General features: G+C 43.3%; 2 protein-coding genes across 4 annotated transcripts in view; both read right to left on the bottom strand.

The window, feature by feature from the left end:
- LOC309958283 (UDP-N-acetylglucosamine--peptide N-acetylglucosaminyltransferase 110 kDa subunit-like) overlaps positions 1-9049 on the bottom strand; it is a 267922-nt gene extending 258873 nt beyond the window's left edge. The window contains exon 1 of the mRNA XM_082834025.1: positions 8971-9049. The gene's annotated coding sequence lies outside the window, so the exon portion shown is untranslated. The remainder of the gene's footprint in view (positions 1-8970) is intronic.
- On the bottom strand, positions 6464-21005 carry LOC309958285 (metabotropic glutamate receptor 7-like). 3 transcript variants are annotated; one of them, XR_014326014.1, is made up of 4 exons: positions 20402-21005; positions 11026-11107; positions 9066-9185; positions 6464-6547 (listed from the first exon to the last, which is right to left on the bottom strand). XR_014326014.1 is itself a non-coding variant. In XM_082834028.1 (3 exons), the coding sequence occupies exons 1-2, from the start codon at positions 20918-20920 to the stop codon at positions 11072-11074; spliced, it is 555 nt and encodes a 184-aa protein (XP_082690154.1). In that variant the 5' UTR covers positions 20921-21005; the 3' UTR covers positions 9036-9190; positions 11026-11071. The 3 variants fall into 3 exon arrangements, 2 of the variants coding, with proteins under 2 accessions (XP_082690154.1, XP_082690153.1); XM_082834028.1 differs by lacking the exon at positions 6464-6547 and having other exon boundaries at positions 9036-9190; XM_082834027.1 differs by lacking the exon at positions 6464-6547 and having other exon boundaries at positions 9036-9185.
- Between the last annotated feature and the right edge of the window lie 2848 nt (positions 21006-23853).

Here is a 23853-nt window from a genome sequence, read left to right as displayed (position 1 = left end):
GTTGACTACACTTTAATTAGCTCCTCCAGCCTGTAGAGGCATCACTAGGACCAAGATAGGAACAACATTCTCCATCTCCGCTTGCATCTGGGTATGGTTCTATCCCAAAGAATGTGACCAGAGGTGACCTGAAGAGTTTATGTCTGAAGGATAACGAGTTGATAATTGTAGCTTGCAGCTTCCTCTCTCCTTTCCTTTTTAGGACAAACGTAGAGCCACTTGATGAAGGTGGTGGGTCCCTGAATAACTGAGCAGAAAACTGACCCTCAGACCACCAAAGTCCATACTACACTCCTGAGTGAGTGAGAAATGAACTGTCCATGTGTTGCTCCACTGAGGTTTAAGATTCATTATTTAGTGTTTAACTAACGCATTTTTTCTTTAAACCTCAGTTGCCTTCTCTGTAAAATAGTCTTTGAAAAGGATCCACTGTAAGTTTTTTCCATTGCTTATGTTTTTATCTTAGTTTTTAATTCTCAGAAACATTGCGCGCATTTTACCTTTTAAGTTAGTAAGTCTACTTTTTTTCCCACAAAGACGGGTTCTTCAAGTTATGGAGAAGTCATAGCAGACTGTTGCTTCAGTTTAAGATACGCATTCACATATGAGATGAGAAGGGTGAGGACCCAGAGAAACGCCTTTGACAGAGGGGAGTGAGAGCATACTGAAGAATGTTTAGTAATAAAGAATTCAGATGGGAGAAACGGATGGGTTACATCTAACAGATGTGCTCAAAGGAATTCTGGAAAGGCAAATATGTGAAAATGTATAGCAAAGACATGAAATGCCTTTTGGTCCCTAAATGGATTTCATTTCAAAGACGTGCATATTGCAAATACATGTACCATAACACTTCTCTGTCCACTTCTAGAATTTTCTAAAGCCTGACAGAACATCTGCAGAGAGAGGATGTCATTCCAAGATAATCGACTGCAAGTTACTAAATTAAGATAAAAATGTCCTTAACCTTGAACAGTTTTTAAAGAGATTTTAGAAGAAAGGAGCCCTCCAGGGGGTTGTATAACTATATAATTGTACCCTTTCTAAAAGGCTATTTACAGATACATAATGTTTCCCCTCCATTCTTTAAAGTAAAATATAGGATAAAAAAAATAGTTTGGGGATAATATTTGTTTGGGACAGCAGGCACTGCTAATCAGTACCACTCTCTCCTTATTCCTTACTAACAGAGCCCTGGTTTAGGAGACCCCATTATCCTTAAGGCTAAGGTGGCCAGTTTAAAATCCGAGCTGATGAGATCTAAGTGCAAGTCTGCTGACCATCTGTGGTAAAAAAATTTGCTCTCTGAGTTAGACACTGCCTTTTTTTTCTTACTTAATTTCTTTTTTTTTTCCTTTTCTTTCTTCCTGCCCAAATTGTTGGAACACTATTGGAGATTCTGGGGTCACTTTGAAGCTATGTGGACGTGCTAGAGATGTGGAAGCTGGAAGAGTGAAGCAACCCAGTCCCCTGGTGATGCCCTTCAGCAGCTGGACTAACGCTAGAGGGACTATCTCTAAACTTCCTGCTACCCGTGGAAAGTAAGGTAAATATCACTCATTCACTTTCTGTTACCTACTAACTGATCCAGAACTCTAACCTCAGGGTTCTAGAACCCTTCTCAGTATCCCATAGTCATACTCATGTTCCGGACTCCTGATCATCAGACTTGCTTACAGCAGATGTATGGGGAGGGCGGGCTCTTCTGGAAGCCCTCATACTTCCTCCCCTACCCCCACCACACACAAATAATGATCTTTATGTCCACTCATCCTTCTATCTACACTCAGAGGCCAGGGCCCCCAGGAAGGCTTCACTGACAGCCCTTTACTCCTCTCTACATGCAGAAAGGGTAGAGGTGTGGGCTCTGGAATCAGACTTCCTAGACTTGAATTCTTAATCTGTTACTTACCAGTTTAGGACGTGGGCAAAGTAGTTACCTTCTCTGGACACCCCTGTAAAAGAGGAACACTAAGTAGCACCTATGTACCTTACTGAAAGGATTAAATGAGCAAATGCAGGTAAAGTTCTTATAAGTTTTTCTTGGGTCAATCAATTCTAGCTGCTATTGTTACCTTTGACTAATTTAGGGCAGAGTCCCTTTGCCCTCCTTTGGTTCTCTGGGCCCGTCTCATTCACAACACACACAACCGCATACTGCAGAGTTTTGAAAGGTGGTTCTCAAAATGTGGTCCCTGGGCCAGCAATATCAGCCACACCTGGGAACTGGTTAGAACTCTGGCACTGGAGCCCAGCAATCTGTGTTTTAACAATATTCTCAGGCAAATCTGATGCACACTAAAGGTTGACGACAACTGAGAACATCTGTCTCAGACTCTACTGGAGGCATTCACCAAAAACAGAGTTACAGGACCTTACACCTGACCAGCTGGAGAAGGGGTCTAGTAATTGCATGATTTTTCAGCACATAAATGTTTGAGAATCACTGCCATTTTGAATGTGTGTTTCACTTGTCTGTTTTTCCAGTGGACTCTACTTCCTTGCAAGGAAGGTTTGTGAAGATTTGTTGCTGTTTTTTGCATTATTAGTTTCATTATGCTAATTCTAGAATCTCTGGTGCATAGTGCAATCTCAGGCAGGAAGTAGTGGCTCATTAAAACAGGTATCCCAAAAGTCTTAGTAGAACTTCAAGATTAATTCCTTCAGGAAGAGGTAAAATTGTCATTAGATGCAGATGATATGATACTATATATAGAAAACCCTAAAGACTCTACATGAAAACTACTACAACTGATAAACGAATTCAGCAAGGTAGCAGAATACAAGATTAACATACAGAAATTGGTTGCATTTCTTTATACCAACAATGAAATATCGGAAAGGGAATGTAAAAAAACAATGCCTTTTAAAATCACAACCCCAAAAATAAAATACTTAGGAATAAACCTCACCAAGAAAGCAAAAGACTTATACGCTGACAACTGTAAGACATTAATAAAGGAAAGTGAAGATGATTCAAAGAAATGGAAAGACATCTCATGTTCTTGGGTTGGAGGAATTAATATTGTTAAAATGCTCATACTACCCAAAGCAATCTACAGATTTAATGCGATCCCTATCAAATTACCCATGACATTTTTCACGCAATTAGAACAAATAATCCTAAAATTCATACAGAACCATAAAAGACCCACAATTGCCAAAGCAATCCTGAAGAAAAAGAACAACGTTGGAGGCATAGCCACCCCAGACTCAGACAGTACTCCAAAGTCACAGTAATCAAAACAGCGTGGTATTGGCACAAAAGCAGACATATGGGTCAATGGAACAGAATACGGAGCCCAGAAATAAACTCACACACCTCAGTTAAAGAGACAGTCTCTTCTGCAAGTGGTGTTGGTAAAGTTGGACAGCCTTATATAAACCAGTGAAGTTAGAACACATCCTTTCACCATACACGAAAATAAGCTCAAAATGTCTTAAAGACTTAAACATAAGACATGACACCATAAAACTTCTAGAAGAGAACACAGGCAAAATATTCTCTGACATAAATCATACCAATGTTTTCTTAGGTCAGTCTCCCAAGACAATAGAAATAAAAATGAAAATAAACAAAGGGGACCGAATCAAACTTACAAGCTTTTGCACAGCAAAGGAAACCATAAACAAAATGAAAAGACAACCTACAGAATGGGAGAAAATATTTGCAAATGATGCGACCAGCAAGGGCTTAATTTCCAAAATATACAAACAGCTCATACAACTTGATGACAATAAAAGCAAACAACCCAATCAAAAAAATAGGCAGAAGACTTAAAGAGACATTTCTCCAAAGAAGAAATACAGATGGCCAATAGGCACATGAAAAGATGCTCAACACTGCCAATTATTAAAGAAATGCAAATCAAAACTACCATGAGGTACCACCTCACACCAGTCAGAATGGCCATCATTAAAAAGTCTACAAATAACATATACTGGAGAGGGTGTGCAGAAAAGGGAACCCTCCTACAACACTGTTGGTGGGAATGTAAGTTGGTGCAGCCACTGTGGAAAACAGTATGGAGGTTCCTCAGAAAACTAAAAATAGACCTACCATATGATCCAGCAATCCCACTCCTGGGCGTATATCCAGACCAAACTATAATTCAAAAAGACACATTCACCCTGATCTTCGCAGCAGCAATATTCACAATAGCCAAGACATGGAAACAACCTAAATGTCCATCAACAGATGAATGGATAAAGACGATGTGGTACATATATACAATGAAATACTACTCAGCCATAAAAAAAGAATGAAATAATGCCATTTGCAGCAGCAACATGGATGCAGCTAGAGATTATCATACTAAGCAAAGTAAGTCAGAAAGAGAAAGACAAATACCATGATACCACTTATACGTGGAATCTAAAATATGACACAAATGAACCTATCTATGAAACAGAAACAGAATCAGAGACATAGAGAATAGACTGGTGGCTGCCAAGGGGGAAGCAGGTGGGAGAGGGATGAACTGGGAGTTTGGGATTAGCAGATGCAAACTGGTATATATAGATTGGCTAAACAACAAGGTCCTACTATATAGCACAGGGAACTATATTCAATATCCTGTGATAAACCATAATGGAAAAGAATATGAAAAAGAATGTATATACATATGTATAACAGAGTCACTTTGCTGTACAGCAGTAATTAACACAACACTGTAAATCAAGTATACTTCAATAAAAAATAAGTTAATTAAATTTTTAAAAAGATTAATTCCTTCAGAAGAACAAGTACTACACATTCACAAAAAAAAGCACCCTTTGAAAGTTTAAATTTTTGAATTTCTTTGCCACTTCCTTAGTTTTGATCATCTTGGACAATATATTTTTAATATTGACTTTTAAAAAGAACTGTGTTTCAGTGTTTGCTATCCTTAGACAGAAAGAGATAAGTACAACTAAATACTTATTTTTCAAAAGTCTCAAAAGTATAAGGGAAATGAAAGTAATTATATCTTCAAATGATTTTGGGGTATGTTTCTAATTTCATACTTCTGATGCGATTAAAGACTAAAACTGTATTAAGACATTTGAGACATGCCGCATTGGTATTAAATGAATTTAATTTTGTGTAAAGTGGTAGAAATATTTTCTTCAGCGAACATACCTGCAAATATAAAATCACAACCATAAATCTACAAAAAAGCAAGCTATTGAATGAAATCTGATTGGTTATTTCCCTGCAGTATGGATCTGCTAATAATTTAATTTACTACTTGCTAACAGAAGCCAAAATGTAAATATACATATATATATATGTGTGTGTATATATATATCTCTTCAATTTTAAATCATTCATATATATGAACAAGTATACATACACATATATAACAATTGTTCATATATATATAGATAGATAGACAGATAGATAGATAGATATACAATTTAAATTAAAGAAAGTACATCTGGTGGCCTATTTTTTCCCCCCGATTCCTAAAGAACACCATATTCTATTCTAGGCAGTGGAATGTCAATCCACCTTAAGGGTTGTTCAATGAGCATATCTGAGAAACCACTGGTTTAGCCAATGATGTACTTATTGAGGGAGGCCCTAGTGCCACTGTCAAGAGCTTATCCACAGGAGAGATAAGAAGGTACTTGTTTGGTTTGTGAAAAGAAGGAGTAGTGAGGAATGGCAGGTAGCTGCAGGCTGATGACACGTGATGTCCATATATATGTAGAACCAACACGCCCATAATTGCACCCATTTTCCATACCCAAATCCAAAGCCTTTATATCATTAATCCCAGGCAAAAATGGTAAGATTCATGTGTGTTACTATCCCACGGCTTCAAGACGCCTATAAACTAATATGAGTATGTCTTAGTTTTATCAGTGGAGGACAAACCAGGCTTCTATCACCAAGCCCCATTCCATAACAGGCAAACCAGTCCAAGACTTCTCTGAGTGCTACAGGAGAGTCTATGGAAGGGGCGCTCACTCCACTGTGATGCCTAAAATGCCTTTGCACAGAGCAAACATTCAATACATGCTGAGTGAATGAATGAGTGAACTGGTGTCATAAAACAGGCTTATTTGAGGGAAATTCCATTCAACGGCTGGCATTCCTTCCTACCCATCTTAACTGTTAAGCTTGCCATCAGACAAAAATTTAATTATAAAACGTTAGAGCTGAGGAAATTTTAGAAACTTTCTACTCTCCAGAGGTATACAACTTTAATTTAGTGGTAAAAATCACTAGGAGTGATTTAGGAGTCTATCAGACCTGAGTCCAAATTCCACATCTACCATATTTTCGTGAGCAAATAACTACTTCTGAGGCTCTGTTCCATGTATGCATTATGGGATATCATAATAATACATACATTAATTGTATGACTATCAGGGGATGAAATGACACAACCCATTTGCCATGGTCGGCTAAGTAATTTGCACCAAGTAAGCACTCAAGACATTAGCCAATATTAATAGCGGAGAGATGAAAACAAAACTCTGGGACTGATGCCTACCTTAGTGGCCCCAGTGGTCATAATGACTTTCTTCCATTCAGCCTGCTCTCTTCTCACTAAGACTAAGGAAGAGAAGATGAACAAATTAGGAATAACAATTTGAAAATGGTTTTATACTCCCTGAATGAATGGAATTATAATAAAATGATTCATGAGTTCTGCAGAAATATGATGAGACTTTAGATCTTTATGTTAGTTCTCTACAAAACCAATTTATGGCCCTAAGATGTACCTTCCCACCCAGCCCCATCCTTACCAGGATCAAATATCATTGTAAATGGAAAAGTCAACAACACATAATCAACAAGCTAAGTTACAAGCCAGTGAAGTCTCGGAGGTTTGATAGAGAAAATTCAGATTTATCATTATATGTAAAAATAAGATGATATGAAGAACTCAATCTAAAAAATATTACCTGGAGATCTATAATCTCTACAATAGTGCTATAAAAAGTAAAGAGCTAGAAATCTATTTAGATGGTTTTCCTTATAAGAAGGCACTTTCTGTATAACTTCTAATGTACTGTTGATGAGAACAATTCAACAAAATTCAAATAAATACCTGCAGATGTCCTACGAGAAGAAAAGAACGGAGTTAGATGCGACAGGGGATAACTGGACTTCAGGATGAGTAAGACCCTATACTTGACCTCAATAAATTAACGTGAAATACAGTGGATGAGTCACGTACAGAATGTCAGAATTCTAAAAGGCCAAGCTAAGTACCAAAAGGAACATGTGGGGACTCTTAAGAAGGAAATAAAATATTGGTTAGCTGATTACGAAAAGGCAGAAGGGAGTAGGTTCCCTTTGGCTGCTCTTTGAAGAGATCACTTCCTTTCCCCCCTAGTCCTGAGGCTAGGGTGGCATGGGCAATAGAGGAATGTGGGGACTGAGAATCATTTCTACTCTCACCAGAGTGGCTGGAAGCAGATTTTCTTACCAGGATGTCATGTAGTAGTATGCTAATATTTAAGGGTTCTTGAGGTCAGAGAGAAGGGTTTGAATACTCCGGCTCCATCTCTTGCTGTGGGTCAAGTTTCTTACCTTTCCAACACCTCGGCGTCTTTATCTGAAAACTGGGGATGATGATAATTCTCCCACCTGAGTGTGAGAACTACATGATATAGTGCATACGCAGGGCTAAATTTGGCGCCTGGCAAACAGAAAGTGCTCAGTACGGCAGGCGAGTGTAGTGACAATAAAGGCAAAGATGACGGGGGTAGTGCCGGTGCTGCTTCTGCCCCCAGAACAGGCTCTGACTGGGAGAGAGTTAAAGCACCTTTGGGTTCATGGGGGTTTATATATAAGCAACGGTTGATCAATGTGAGCTGGTTGTCCAAATGATTATGTGCAATCTAAGAAAAAAATGGGCCTCGGATCTGCTCAGCTACTTAATAATATTAGCAGCGGTAGTAGTCAAAGAAGCTAAATTTTATTAAGTGTTTATATGCCAAACAACGTGCTGAACGTTTTAAAAGGATTTACTCACTTATTACAACGAGGCTATATGCTAGGTCCTGATAATGTTATTCGTCTCTTTCAGATGTTGACTGAGCCTCAGACGGGTTACAAAAGCACCTAAGATCCTGTTGTCAGTACATGATGGAAATGAGTTCAAATCCAGCCTGTCTGACTTGTTCTTAATCACTAAGGTATGAAATTAAGCATGTTGCCCTTTGCCTGATTCTCCTGCTGAGGCCTGAATATTTCACTTAGCTGAGTGCAGAAGAGAGAAAATTCTCTCTCCTTGACCCAACTTGGCATCAATATCCAACTCCCCTTCTCAAAATGGGTTGCTTCAATGAGCAGCAATGAATGCCAGGTCGTGGACCAGTCACCTTGATGACTAAGAGTCAGACACTAGGGAAAGAAAATGCTCTGTGACAAACCTACCCTTGTACAGAAACAAGACAGAAATGGGGGGACAGGGCAGAAGATAATGGAATAAGGCATAGGAAAAATAGCACCTGGCATCGTGACAGTAATAATAATAATAGTAGTAGTAGTAGTAATAGTAATAATAATAGACTTTACTATGCTCTAGGCATTGTATTAAGTGCTTGGCGTAAGTGACTTCATGTTAACATTGAAAACAAGTCTATGGGGATGAAATATTATTAACATCATTTTATAGGCAGGAGTATTGAGGTTCAGGTAATCAGGTAAATTGCCCAAGCTCATATGGTTAGCAAGTGGAAAGCAGAGATTTGAACCAGCACCTACACTCCTAACCATTATGCTATAACCATTATGCTGAAGACATAAGAATTCCAATGGTCTTTCCCCATAACCCACTCCTGCACTCCAGACTTAAATAGTCCAAGATCAAGAGAGAGCAAGCTTGGAGTTGCCACTCTTCAGTGAGTGTCAATCATTTCAAAACAGTGTATTTGCTAACAAGATGCAGTTCCTGTGATAATCTTCTCAACCAGGTATCAAGAAACAGGAAGCAAAGATTCAAGTAACAGTATGTTCCTACTTACGAGGAAGGTGGGACAGCATAGTTGACACTGGGCTTAACTGTTCTGGAAAACGTGGTCCCAGTAGGCATACACGCTGGTACATTTTCCCCACCTACCAAATACAAAAGAAGTATTTCATTTCCATGTTGCTCTTCAAAGTTCCACCTCATTCGTGCCTGTCATTCATCCTCTGGCCTCTTCCTGTCTCCATTTCTGTACAGAAAGGTGCTGAGTCTCTGCTCTCGGATACGAAAAGGGTGTGTTAGGAGAGGGAGCCATGGTACCTCGATGTCTTTTTTTTTTTTCATCTTAATTCTATTATGCCAACTCCACTGAACTTAATTAGAGTGAATACAGAATTACACAATTACCCTCTGTTCTATTCTTCAGATGTTATATTTTGATAAAATTTACGACATGCTGCTCTCCCCTTGAACACCAGATGAACACTAGAAATGGATGTGTGTTGGCATAAAATCTGTTATAATTACAATTAAAGTACAGCTTACATAATGATAGTGTTATCATAAAATTATAGATGTGTAGAGACAACGTGGTCATGCATTTTTTAGTATAAGTACATGCTTAGACCAATATCTGTTAGCGGAATGAAGATGGAAGAGAATTCTGGTTAAGCCACAAAGGCTGTTTAAGGACTTGCAGATAGCTAAGGGAAACTCAAAGACCAGTAAGATAATATTTCCCCTGCCATGTTTTCAATTGCAAAGTGAAGGGAAGATGTGAAAGTAAGTACCCCTATGGAAATTACAAGACAAGTACATTTTTTTCCTTGAATACCTGGGTAAATGCTTAAATTCTAATGTATATCACTGATGCAAATTTTCAACTGAATTTGATAAATCATAAAATAATAATTATACATATATGTATATAAAACTGCATGGAACTAGACAGTTCAGAATTACTTCTAATTAAAGAGGTACCCTATGACAACTAACTTAAACCTTACAAAATATGGTTCCAAGTACCCTATCAGAGTGAAAAGTAGGAGACTGAAAGGTTTACTGTAAATGTTTGTAGTCATGGTGTCTTAACTAAAACTACTGTGTCACAAATACTATTAAAATAATTGTGACATTTTATTCACTTTTACTGCAAACAACAAAACAAACTATAGGTATTTTTTCATTTCAGGTAATTATTTTAGCTAACAGTTATTAAATGTTTTGAGAAGACAGAGTGCTAATTGCATTACTTCATTTTATCTTTAAAATAGCGCTTCCATGTAATTATTCTTAATATCTCCATTGTATTAAAGTGTATCTCTAGTTTAGACCTTTCTTCAGAACTGCAGACTTGTGTATCCAACTGTGTACTCAGCATCTCTACTTGGACGTCACGAAAACATCTCAAATCTTATACCTCCAAAACTGGTCTTTAATCCCCCAAACATGCTCTACCCCAAACTTTTTCCATCTTAGGTGACAGTAACCACACCTTTCCAGTTCCCCAGGCCCTAAATCTCGAATTCACCCTTGACCCCCTCTTCCTTTCCATTCTTGCATTCAATCTACCACGAAATGCTGTCACAACCTTCCCAATGTGCCACTTCTGAGAATTACCAGCCGCTAGCAGCCTGGTGCAGGCCACCAACATAGACCTCGAGGATCCTGTAGCCACCTCCCGAGATTCTCCCTGACTCCACTCTCTCCCCACATCCTCAAGGCCACAGATAGAGTTACGCTTTTCAAACAAGAGACAGTTCATGCCACACCTTGGCTAAAATCCTGCCCCTGGCTGCCTACATTTAGAGTAAAAGACACAATGCATGTGATGGCCTCCCAGGACTTACCCAATCCATCCCATCACATATCCGACCTCCAGCCCTCCTGCTGTCTCTTCCTCCCCACTGGCTAAGTCAGCCAGGGTGGCCTCCTTGATATTCCTCCAAGCTGCCCGGCATATTTCTGCCTTAGAGTTTTGGGACTGGTTATTCTTGCTCCCAGGGAGTGGTCTCCCCATCATACATTCTGACAACTCCCTCACTTCAAGTCTTTGCTCAAATGTCAACTTATAAAATCCACCCTGACTACCCTATTTAAAATCAGAACCTACCTGTACACTCCTCCAGCACTCCCAACCCAAGCCTCTTCAGTGAGCTTCACATCCTTTTCCTTATCCCGTAGCGCCCATCAACCTGTGACAAAGCATAGAATTTATTTATAACATCCGTTTCCACACGAGAGTGTAAGGAGGGAGAAAGCATGCAAGAAGGAGCACGCAGGCAAAGGCTCTTGTCTAATTTATTCATTGATACGTCCAAGCATAGAGAACAGGAAGATGCTTGATAAACAGTCCTGAAAAAGATACAGATGAGGAAACTAGTAGTAAAGCTCAGAAAGTTTAAGCAACTTCTTCAAGGTTCTAGAGCTAGAAGAGGGTCACAGTAGAATTCACACTTGGGGATGTCTAACTTCAAATCTCTTAGCCGCTCTGCTATCTTTTTTTTTTTTTTTTTTCTTTGCGGTACGCAGGCCTCTCACTGTTGCGGCCTCTCCCGTTGCAGAGCACAGGCTCCGGACGCGCAGGCTCAGCAGCCATGGCTCACAGGCCCAGCCGCTCCGCAGCATGTGGGATCTTCCCAGATCAGCTCACAAACTCTCAACCACTGCGCCACCAGGGAAGCCCCTCTCTGCTATCTTAGGTCCATGTAATTCAGGATTTGTTTTAATCAGTGCCATGGAAATTCTCACTCCACTGAATAGGATCACTAAAGTGTTCTCTGTCTAGATTTATATACATATTTTCCATTTAAACAAAGGAAACAGAAGAGGGGAATTCATCATGGGTTATTGCGGTAGTTTTACAGCAATTTTAGCAATAATGACATTTAAGTAATAGTGATATTTAATGATAGCATAATAATAATAAAATAATAGCTCTTAAATGTATTGAAGACGAATCGCATGCTAAACTCGGTGCTAAAATATTTCCATGTATATTTTGTGCAAAATCCTTATGAATATTCTATCAGATGAGCTTTATGTGTAACTCCACCAGGCATACTTCTCTTATTCCGCTTTCAAAGATAAGGAAATTGATGAGAAGTGTGGTAACCGTTTGATCAAGATGAGACTGGTAATAAGTTGTGAGTATGAATTTAAATTCAGATCTAACTCCAGAATTTGATTCTCAATCCATACATGAAAATTCTGATAATTCCTTTGATAAGGGTATGTTCTCTCCTGGAAAACATCCCCCATTATGTCTGCCTGTGCTCATACCTTCAGAACACAGTCAAGTTTGAAACATGATAAAAATGTTTAAATAGTGTGCTTTAATAAATGGAAATATCTTCATCTAAACAATAACACAAAAAGGCAGGCTGAGACCTTTGAAGTGGCTTCGTTGCTATCCTCCATCCAGAACAAGAGAAGGAATCAACAGCTGCAGAGTAAAGAAAGCATGAAACCCAGAGATGGAGGATTCTGTAAATGACCAATTACAAGACTATTAAGCCACACTTTCATAGCAAGAGGCAAAATGTTCCATTAAACTGAAAATTCTTCTACCCCTCACTCCAAGGCCCACACAAACATTAATGTTGCATTTATTAGGATGTATTTCCTGTGCTCTATCAACGTGACTTTCAGCAACTGTATTAATACAGTCCTTTCGCTTTGCACATATATCTGAATGATGGATTCCATTACTGGAGTTTTGTAGAAAGAGTGGAGTGACTGAAGTAAAGTTTGGGAAGAGCCATCATAATCCATAATGATGGGCACTGAATCAGGACAAGAAGAAACCTCTCTTCTCATTTATTTGAATGAAAATTCTACTATATATTTATTGCCTCTGTACAGGGCCATCTGTTGAATAATGGAAAACAAGCATCTTTCATTTGCAGGTAGGATTTGTGTGCTCGAGTTTCGATGGGCCTGCAGAATTAATCTTGTTTTAGAAATGAAATAAAATGTAATTTCTTACTGTAAGTAGATGTGGTTAAGCAACTGGCAACTTTGATGTCTTTAAATCACTGCAGTTTCAGGGTAGGCAAATCTATAATTATTTCAAGCACTTCTTTATTGGTGCAACAACTGAGCAGTGTACATAGTGGTCAACAACCTGGGCATTGTCAGACGACTTAAGTTTGAATCTAGACTTTGCCACTCACCAGCTATGTGACTTTCAGCTATGAGAAGCACTTTCTTCAGCTTTACAGTGTGGATTATTATATGCCCTTTGCAGAACTACTGTAAGAACTAAATGTATATGGGCACAGTGGCTCATAGTAAGGGCTCAAATTAGTACTGTGGTCACTACTAGTAGTATTGAAAAGAAATTAGAACTTCTATTCTCATAAAGTGGGATATGTGTCCCTTTATCATTGTAATTTCATATCATTTTACTTTTGACCTTATAATTTAATAGCTTGATCCAAGAAACATTTAGCAGTAAATAAAATTGAAAGAAGATTACCTGTCAAACATGAAATACTGTCGTATCAAGTGTGCTGGCACAATACTCTTCTCAGATAATTAACCTGTAAAAATATGTTATTGTCTTCTTTTTAATTAAGCACATTGAACATATATATTTACTGTGCCAATTGGCGAAAGGTCCATTAATTAATCAGTCTAACTATATGTTGCATAAACGTCTTCTAAACATAATCGTATATGTATTTTATTTGTTGGGAAAATGTGTTTGAGATTGTTCTTTTCTGCCTATTTCAAGTAAAAGAGGGTGAGAAGTGGAGTTAGGCTTAATGTACTTTGTACTCCATTATGCCATGAAAATGCTTCTGTGCCCTGGAGACAACAACAAAAGATTTGCTTTAATGACAAGAATCAAGTATGTTCTAAAGCTTCCAGGTAGGAGGCGTAGAGGTTGCAGTTTATATCAGAAGTATTTGCTCTCTCTCTCAACTGCGTCTAGATGGGAAAGATGTGGTCACAAATGCTTCAAGGTGATATAGTAAATGTTGGAAAGAGGGGGGGTAGAAGGCAGATTTTTGAATATCTCAGACCTGAGCTAGAAGGATTTTATTTAAAGAAAATAGCGGATATGATTTTTCACTTAAGGAATGCCAGTCAGCAAACCTGACATTAATGTAGGAAATTAGCTCTTTTAGCTATGATGCTTTCAAATGCACATTACTGAAAACAAATTCAAAATAGTCAAAGGAAATTTAAAAACAAAAACCAAACAACAACAACAACCTCAACAAACAAGTACTAGAAATTCAGGGATGCAGCCATATTCAGATACAGGTGGATCTGGAAGTTCCAGAGTATCAGCAGGGTTCCAGCTCTCTCTCTCCATCGCTCAGCCCTGCTTACCTCTGCAAGACTTTATTTTACAGAAAGTCTCTTCTTGTGCTGGATGGTCACTGGGAGACCCAGAGTCATATCTCCCCAGCTTAGAAATTCCAGAGAGAAAAGACAATTCTTCCATTTTTCTCTGAGACAAAAGTCCTGGGGAGGAGTCTGATAGACTTAGCCGAGGTCAGATGCCTACCCATGAGCCAATCACCTGCTTTACTGGAGTTCAGTCCCTGGGCGACTCATCCCCGGGGCCCGTGAGGAGGCAGGATGGCATTATCTGGCAGTTCTCCAAGAAAAGCCTGCTGTTTTCGTAAGATGAAAGGGGAGAGGACATGGATAATGAAACCTGTATCTGCTTCTGTAAAACCCACAGAATTTTACTCCCTGCCCTGTGTCGATGACCATGCAGTAAGCTGACCCAGGAGGTCATTTTTCCCACAACAGTCTTTATATATATGACTAAGGAACACACTGGTAAAAGAATATGGGAGAAAGTCTGAGTATGACAAGTCAGCTAGACTGATATTAACTAAAAAAGCTGTGTGAAAATATCCTTAAAAAGTTGCCCCCAACTCACTCAAAGTCCAAAGTTGGAGCTGGAAATACAATGTCATGGAGTTTGGATAAGAACAGGTTTTCTCCAAGCTGAACTATGACACAGAGATTAGAGACTTCTAGAAACTTTACTTTTTCAAAGAAAAAACATCACATGAGAAAAATGAGGCCTAGAAAAATTAAATGACTTAAGCTAACTAATGGCAGGACTGAGACTAGAGTATACTTTGTGTAATTGGCTATGGTCTTTGTTTGTTTGTTTTGTTATCACTTCAGAACGAGACAAACTTAAAGAAAGGAAACACAACCAAAACTCAGTGGTTGGAAAAGAGATGGATGTGAACGCCCACTTGTTTCTTACGTATAAAGTTACCCCTCGCAGTGTTTTGGAGGAGAAAACGCTGGCTCTTCCCAACGTTGGTTACATACACAAAGATTCCAAAGACAAGACAAGTGCTTTGCAAACAAAGTAACTAGAACCAGCTCAGGCTTCCCCGCGCCGGGTCCTACGTTCCACGGTCAGAACCACCAACTGTATCCCCCCGGGTAACAAGGTGATTCAGAAAAGCTGGCGCCTTCAGAGAAGGGAGAAAACTTAGCCGGGAAGAGAGTCAGGAGGAAACTTGCTCAGCTTCTTGCTGGGGTCTGAAACGATCCCAATAGAGTCCTTAAACCCCTCAGGTTTCCCCAATCAAGCACCCTCGCCTCCAACCTGGGCCACCCCAGATCTGACTATCAGACGACAGAAGTCTGCGGACGCGCGGAGAGCTGACCACCCCACGAGAGGGACCTACGCGCGGCCGCGCCCACTCACCCGCCGCTCCCCGGGAGACGGGAGACCAGCCCGGGGTCCAAGTCCTGGGCGTGGCAGACTCGCCCCTCTCCGTGCCCGGCTCCAGCTCACCTCGGCGCGGCCCGCCGGGGCGCCGCCATCTTGACCACATAGGGGGCCTCGCGCCGGAGGCCCCTGAGCGGGCGCCCTGAGCGGAGCCGGAGCGCCGGGGAGGCCCAGGTCGGCGTCCTACGTCCCCCGCGCGCTCGCGCCCCGTCCACGAGCGACGAGAGTCCCGCACGCAGCGCCCGACCCAGGCTTCCGCGGAAGCGGCGCCCCGCGCAGCCCGCACCGCGGCTCAGGCGGCGCCGAGGGCGGCCCGGGCGGAAGAGCGGGCGCGGGGCACGCGCTCGGTAACCTGGCAACGCGGAGCAACCTGGCGTCTCCGGCGAACCCCAGCCCTCCACCGCGAAGAAGCACGGACCCCCGCACCAGCCGCCCAGCCCGCGCCGCCCCTCGGTCGCTCCGCCCGCCGCTGCCCGCTGGCTATGGTCTTTTAAATCCATGATACAACGTCTATATGTAACAAATCTGTTAAACCCTAAATGTTTATGATACTCAAGTAATCCATTATCTGAATTATTCTTGAAGTTAAAACATCCAAGACTTCTTAATTGTATGGGTATACATACATAAAATACACGTGGAGGTAACTTCAAATATAGTATGTGCCTGTCTCTATTCCTTCCCTCTCCGCTCTTTTAAAAAATGCCCCTTTAAAAATTGCCCACTCACCATCTGTTAGGTAAATTTGCTGAAACACAGTAAATGTGGAGACAGAAATTGTTATAGAGACTATTCCAAATGACACTGACACCTGTATTTATGAAATTTTTAAAAGGGTAAGTTAGAGTTGTTTTTTTTTAAAAAAAAAATCCCACTATAGTAACACCACATCATCCTAGGTGCCCAGTTCTATCCAATTACATGAGATGGAGAAAGAGAGAGAGAGAGAGAGAGAGGAGAAAGAGAAAGAAGAAAGGAAGAAAACCAAGTACTTAGGTATAAAATGTTGCTCCCAAAGTTTGAGATTATACTCAAGCATCAATGAACAGAAGGAAAACACTTACAAATTTACAGATGTATTTCATTTATGGTATGAGGGACACAGGTTTAGATTTGCAACACGCTCCCACAAGGGTCAAATTGACCACTTTTTTCTATTAGTTGCTCTCGAGAGAACAAAACAATTGAAACAGATGCCATTCAATTCCAAGTCTATAGCTTAGACCATGTCACTACACATGAAATATTGTTCATTCAGAGTCAGCACATAGCAAGAGTAATTTATACTCTCAGAGTGTTTGCTCTCAAGTCAATAGCAGAGAAGCCTTGAATAAAAACGTTCCCATTACTTTCCATTGTAATAGATCTTACTTATAGCCCATGAAACAGTGGTCAGAGGAGATTTATTCTTTGGACACCATATTATATAATCTCTCCACTTTAAGCCATCCCCCACTCGGCGATTATTTTTTAAATATGTTACTCGTAGTCAATATTAATTTACATTTAATCTTTCTTAGCATTAGGAGAGTATTATTTTGTACAGGCTCAGAAACAAATCTCCCGAAATTCCTCCCTGATGCTCCCTTCAGGCTGAAAATGCATTGCAGGGTGGCTGCAGTGACTTACTTCTAGTTGGCAGAGCCCTGGCCACACACTAATTTCATTAGCCTCAAACTCCTGGATTTGAAAGATCCACTGAATATGATTCCTGTCCTCTGACATGTCACTTACTAACCAATTCAGCGTGCATACAGAGGAGAGAAAGGACTTGCTCAGCTCTGGCCCACCGGCAGGCAGATGAGAATTCCCAGTCAGAGACACTGTTTACATCTGAGTGGTCATTCTTGCCCGGGTCCTCATTTTTAGGAAGGAACTTCAATCCAGGCTTTGCCGGCAGCTGCAGCATTTGTTACATCCATTACTAGCTCCTTGTTCCTTCCTGCCCCCCAGTGCTTAGCATCCCCCATTTCAGTCACTAAGTCTTCCTTCCCCCAGCCTAGAAGCTTACCTCACCATAAATTTTTATCTCAAATGATAGGTTTGGCACATTCCCCACAGCAACCCACAGGGACTGGGGAAAAGAAAACTCAAATCTCTGGAGAGCTAAGAATTCAACCATTTAGAGGAGTTTCTTTTATACAGGACAGTCTTCATTGAGCTGAACCCTGCAATCCCAGAGAAGATTCACCTACCCGTTCTTTTCCTCTTTCCCTAAAGTGACTGTGTCTTTGAACAATGGGTCTGTGTTCCACTATTCTCTCTATTCATTTTGCAGGTTTACAGAGGCTGGGAAACTGGGGACTGGACTTACATGCCAGGAGCTTCTAAGATCACACGCAAAAATAAGGCTACTGGAAGAGATTGTTGGAATCTATCTCTGTATATTTGAACATGGGCAGTGGTTAACCAGGATGCTCACACCAAGCTTATATCCAGCTTGCAGCACAAGCTACAAGTTGGTGCATCCCTCCTACTACCAGCCTCTTCTCAATAAATGCAGGTGAAAACTGGGGGCTCTTTTCCCTCAGCTGTTCATTCCAACATGAATAGCTGCAATTTGCAAATTAGAGGAAAATGACAGTGTTTTCTCTGAATGGTTTTGGTCCCAACGCACACTGCTAATGCTGGCATTCAGTTCCTTTCCTTCCCAGCCCAGGGAACGGGGGAACTAAGCATAAGGCAAGCGTTCTCTTTTCTTGCAAGTGCCTCAGATCCACACACCAGAGAAGGAATCAGCTCCCCCTGGAATCTTTTTCAGCAAACATAATCCTTCAGCCTAGTCGGCAAGCTCTCTCTTGACTTTAAGATTTCACTCTTTTTTCGACAGGCAGGCCCATCTGCAAGCTCCCAAGCTCCAAGTGAAGGCACCAAAATAATTTTAAAAATGTCAAACAGCAAATGTGCCTTCAACCCCCAGAGCTTCAGTAAAAATACTGTGAGTTGCCCCTGTGGTTCTCAGGTGACCTCTGGCCTCATCTTCCCTGCAGCGCTGCCTCCTCAGGTTCTCTAGTTTAAGCTCAGAGGTAAAGGAAGTGCTTCTGGGTTTTGCTTACAACAACCCAGGCTCTTCCTGAAAGCATTACCTCAAAGTGAAGGCTGCCCAGAAGCACTTTTGGCCTTGCAAACATCTAGAGGTGGCATACTCAACAGGTGCTAGGGATGCTCAGAGGCTCAGAGGGGCCATACCAGGCTGCAGCTTTAGACAGGCACCCCTCCTTCTGGCACAAACACAAACTTCATACCCCTGGGTGCTGATGTAGTGACAGCTTGAATCTCACAAGGAGTCCCCTCCAGAAACCCAACATGCTTCAGGAAAGGCACTTGAGAGGGAGCCAACTTTTTAGCTACGGGGAGCATAAGGGTCAGCCAGAACATCTGGAGAAGGGACTAACTGAGCTTGGGTCCTACCAGGCAGGGAGAGAGCTGTGCATTAGGAAAGGATCACTTCAAGACAGAGATGAACAAACAACTTGGAGATAGGGGTAGAGAAGGGAAAGAGAGGCAGAAGTTGAAAGGGAGAACATAAAAACAGAGAGACAAAGAAAAAAAAAAAAGCAGGGAGAAAGAGACACAAGGAGAGAGACACACAGGAAGAAAGACAGAGAAACAAGAGAACCCATAGTCACGCAGACCCTGAAACTCAATTTCTTCATCCAGAAGCCATCCATCTATACCCCAGGGCGGCACAGGAGCCGTGGGGCCGAGGCTGCGGGAGCAGGCGGTGAGAGAGCACTGCCGCACCGCCCACAGCTCAGCGGGCCCGATCCGCCGTCCTCGCATCTTCCGCCGTTGCCCGCCTGCACCCGGAGCTAGAGGACCGCCCGGCCTTGCTCAGCGCACCCTACTGCCTCCCTCCAGGCGCCTTCTTGTCTGGCTCTGAGAATCGTCCTCAAAACCCAGGACTGGGGTTGGGGGCTGCGTTAGGGAGGTCGTGGGAAAGGATGGGCACAGGGTGGGTGCAGAAAAAGCGACTGTGTTTCGCAGTTAGCATGAGCTCACCTCCGGGCTCTGAGCTGGCAGGAGTAGAAAGCTGATCGCCCGGCTCCTGCCAGTGGCCGGATCGCAAAGGCAGTTTAGACGGTGCAAACAACTGCCCAGAGCAAATCACCTGGGGGCACGTCTGCCGGTGGCTTCTCCCCGCTTGAGGACAGTCCCCACGCCTTCCGCCCCATGCCCTCGCAGAGACAGGTTACAGGTCGGGAAATCCAACCCGAGAGAAATGGGCAATTCACGTCCAAATGTAGGTGAAGACCTAGCCTTCGGTTTAAGAACTGCCTCCCTAAGCTCTTCTCGAAATTTTCCAAGGCAGCTGCAGCTTGTCGGGCGGCTTGGGGCAGGGAAGCTGGGGAGTTGAGAAATGCCTAGTTTCTAGGCGTCTTCTCATCTTCCATATTCCTTGCGCCTAAGTGGCTCTCACAGGAGCCCGGCACTTTTACAAGCCTGTTTTGGAACCATATTTCACTCTAATGAAAACCCATTTAAATCATCGCTTTGTTTTTCGGAGACTGTTTCTTGTCAATGGGGCCATAAATCCAGAATGTCAAGCCGAATGGAGTGGAGGGCGGACAGGGGAGAGATGGAAGGGAAATGAATCAAGCAGGGAAAGTACCTCCTCGGGTGAGGTGGGAGGGACTCGGCAGGATCTCCAGGGTGGAAATGACCGAAGGCTGACCAGACCCCGCGCCCCTGGAGTCCAAGCCAGCCTTCAGGATAAAGAGCGCGGGGAGCTACGGCGCGCTCTGCCCCGGAGGGAGCGCCCCCCTACCTGGAAAAGCCTCAGGATGTTGGCTACCATGATGGAGACCGAACTCCCCGAAGCCCCAATCACTCCAACTACTTTCTCGGGATTGACAAAAACCGGAGGCTCGCCGTTGGTGCAGCGCACTTCGGAGGTGTCCTTCTGGATGAGCGCCTGGACGAAAGTGAGCGACTGTTCGAGCGCATAAGTGTCCCTGGAACAAGTGTCCAGGATCCGCGCTCCCAGCGTCACGTTGGGCAGCAGGTTGGGATCGCTGTTGATCTGGTCCAGGGCGTAGAGCATCGCTTCCAGCCTGTGGATCCCGTTCTCCCTCTTGATGTCGCCGCAGGGCACTCCGCTGGGACCCTTCGCGTGCACCGGAAACAGCCCCCCGAGGGTGACGTCCCCCTCGATCCGAATGGAGTGCGGGGCGTACATCTCCTGGCCGCGAGCCGCCGCCGCCAGCGCGCACAGAAGCACCTCCAGCACGCAGCAGGGAAACTTCATCAAAGTCAGGGCGCGGAGCAGCTTCCCCAGCTGGACCATGCTGCTCCCGCGGCTGCGGTGGTGGCGGCGGCACTCGAGGGGACGGTGGCGGGCTCGCCGGAGTCCTGGCCCCTTGGGGTGAGCTCCTCCGGGAAAGCCCAGGGTCTCCTGCGGGCGAGGAGGGTAGGGGCGCCCGGGGAAGGGCAGCCGGCGAGGGTGGGGGGGGGTCCCGCGGCGCCTGCCAGCTTGGGGCGCCGTGCGCTCTTGGGTTCCCCGGCCAGCGCGCCGCGCTCGAGCTCGCGCTCGGTGGCTTGCAGCTCGAGCTCTCCAACAGCCCAGCACTGGGGAGAGAGCGAGGATGGCTATCGCTTTAAATGCGCGTTCGGCTCCCTCTCCTCCTCCGCCCACTCCCTCCCACCCTCGCTCGCTCTCAGGCTCTCCCCACCCTTCCCAGCGCCCACCCTCCCCACGGTTTTGCATCATCACGCAGGGAGGGGCTGCGTGCTGAGGTAAGGGGGGAGGGAATGGGTGGGCGGCTGTGGGGGGGAGTACCTCTGATTGGGAGTTTCGAGGTCCCCAGGGAATCTGGGGATTGCAGGTCGCAGGCGAAGGCTGAGCTCCTGCTTCGGTCTCACTGTAGCAGCCGCTCGCTCGCCCGCCTGCACCCACACGCACATTCTAGGCACAGGGTGGCATCAGCCCCGGACAGGGCGGTTCTAGCTGGGGCTGACTGCTTCCAACCCTGAGGTCCGGAGCCGGGGCTGTGAGCGCCGGGAGAATGCGAGGTAGTCGAAGGTGATGCCGCCAAGCATGAAGGGTAGTAGGGAGACCCCAGTCTCTACTGCTAATTCGTCTGTGCCAGTTTTTCCTAAGAAAAACACACATACACACAGGAGCCTGATTTATGACCTAAAGAACCTTTACGCAGAGACTTCTCCGGGGCCAGGCACTGGGCTAGCCTGTAGGGAAAGACGCCAACAAGAAATGCTGGGAATGGAAATGCATCTTTGGTCTTCAGGGGTTACTGTGGCCGGAGCCGGATGAAGTAACCCTGGTCTCCAGTAAATCTGTGGCGGATTCGCTCCTTTTCTTCCTTTCATCGCAAGAGATGGAACAACTGAGAACTCTGCAGAGCGCACTTTCTTCTCTGGCGCTGACAGGTGTAAGGCTCCCTCCTACCCATTTCCAGAGATGCTTTTGGGCTGATGTCAGGTTTCTTCGGGCAGGAAATAGCAAGAAAGAGGTGGCAGTAGGAGGAGCAGACAGAAATCTCCCCATCGATCCAGTGATCCAGTGATCCATTCTTCTTTTTTTTTTTTTCTGGCTGAAGATTTGGGGGGCTTGGGGAGTGGAATCAGGATGCCAGAGCAGGTTGTAGTGCAGTTAGGAAGCTGTTTTTCAAAGGTGTCCCCTCCTGCAGGTCCAGCCCAAACTTGGCCCATTAAAGCAACAAGTGGCCCTAGTTCCTACACAAGGAAGGGCAATGTATCTGCCCTTGGTGCCCACGTGTACTGCTTATGGAGGTCTCTACTCTTGCTGAGCCTTTCTGTTGGAGTGCAGCGAAACTGTCTTATACAGAATTGAGGGCGCAGAGGAAACCAAAACAAGACTATACTTTCTGTTGTAATGTTAGTGTACTAAAGAAAAATGTCCTTGCACATAAACAAAACAACACACACACACACACACACACCTAAAAAGTCAGAAGTTGGGAAGTTGGTTGTCTCTTCCACCAACCACCTGTATGACCTTGGCACTTCTGTTCCTGTGCCTGAGTTTTACTTTGCCCATCTGTAAAATGATGACATTACAGGTTAACTTTTAACTTTCAAATCCTCTGTTGAAATAGGCCATGCACCTTTGGCCATGGTGTTCTTTTTAGACCAATATCCTTTGTTGCTTTATGTGTAGGGCACCCGTTTTTTGATACCCAAAAACACTTCAAACATTTCCTGGTACAGAGGATTTTATATTTTTTCTTGTTGACCACCCATTTATCTTCCTTCTAGGGAGAGTCCAGTCCATCATTTTCTTTTCAGACATGCCCCTCCTCCAGGTTTCAATGCTTAAGGTTTGAGGAGGAAAAAAACCTTCTGGCTACAGTGTTCACGGAAGGGAATAGAGGCTAACAAGAGTTATGCAGGGCTAATCCCTGGACTTCTGCTGGAGTAACGAGGGTGATGACATAGGGTTACCACTGTCCAATAGACAATCCGTGCTGGAGTTAAAAGAAAAAGGAGCCTCCTTCCTCTAAATGCTTTATGTATATCTTTTGGACAATGTTACACTATTTGATTTTGTAAAAATATACCATTTTACTGCCATCTTCAAGAAAAGTGATGTAAAAACTATGTGAAGCTACCCCTGTATACAATGTGATCATCCGTCACTCATAGATGTGATGCCCTGCTATATAAGTGCACACCTTGTGCAACCTTATGCTGTGATGCGCCCGCCCCTTCCAGCCAGCCCTGGAGCTGCGAGTGTATAAGCCCGCAGCTGTGCCAGAAGCTCCCACATAAACAGGGAAATATTTTAATCCCTTAATGAGAGATACCAGAGAGGAGAAAAGGCAGAGAGAAGAAGGGGTGGGGAAGAGAGAGAGGGACCTGGTTAAAACATGTGAACTCCTGGATCCACATGTGCCTGAAAGATTGCCTCTTTTTTTTTTCAATTATAGAGTATTTTATTTCTGTTGTTTGAAGTCAAAATATCCTCTTGTAACTCACCTATTCTGCTATTCAATACATTGGATCAAAAAGGCTGGAACAAGTGAAATAGATATCCTGTTAAGGCAGCATTAGCTAATTTGGAAAGGGGGAAAGAAGCAAAGCAATAGAAAGGCATCCTTGGGAACACAAATACTGTGATCCTAGTATTTAGGCATCAGTACCTCAGGCTATATTTGATAGAGACTGTATCCTTATTTAGTTTTTAATTTAAGCCTATTTAGTAGGCACTTGGTGCCAAAAAATATATTTGAAGAGCTGTGT

This window comes from Leucopleurus acutus (assembly GCF_964270905.1).
Source record: "Leucopleurus acutus genome assembly, chromosome: 2".
Classification (NCBI taxonomy): Eukaryota; Metazoa; Chordata; class Mammalia; order Artiodactyla; family Delphinidae; genus Leucopleurus; species Leucopleurus acutus.
This window is presented reverse-complemented; position numbering and strand designations above follow the sequence as displayed.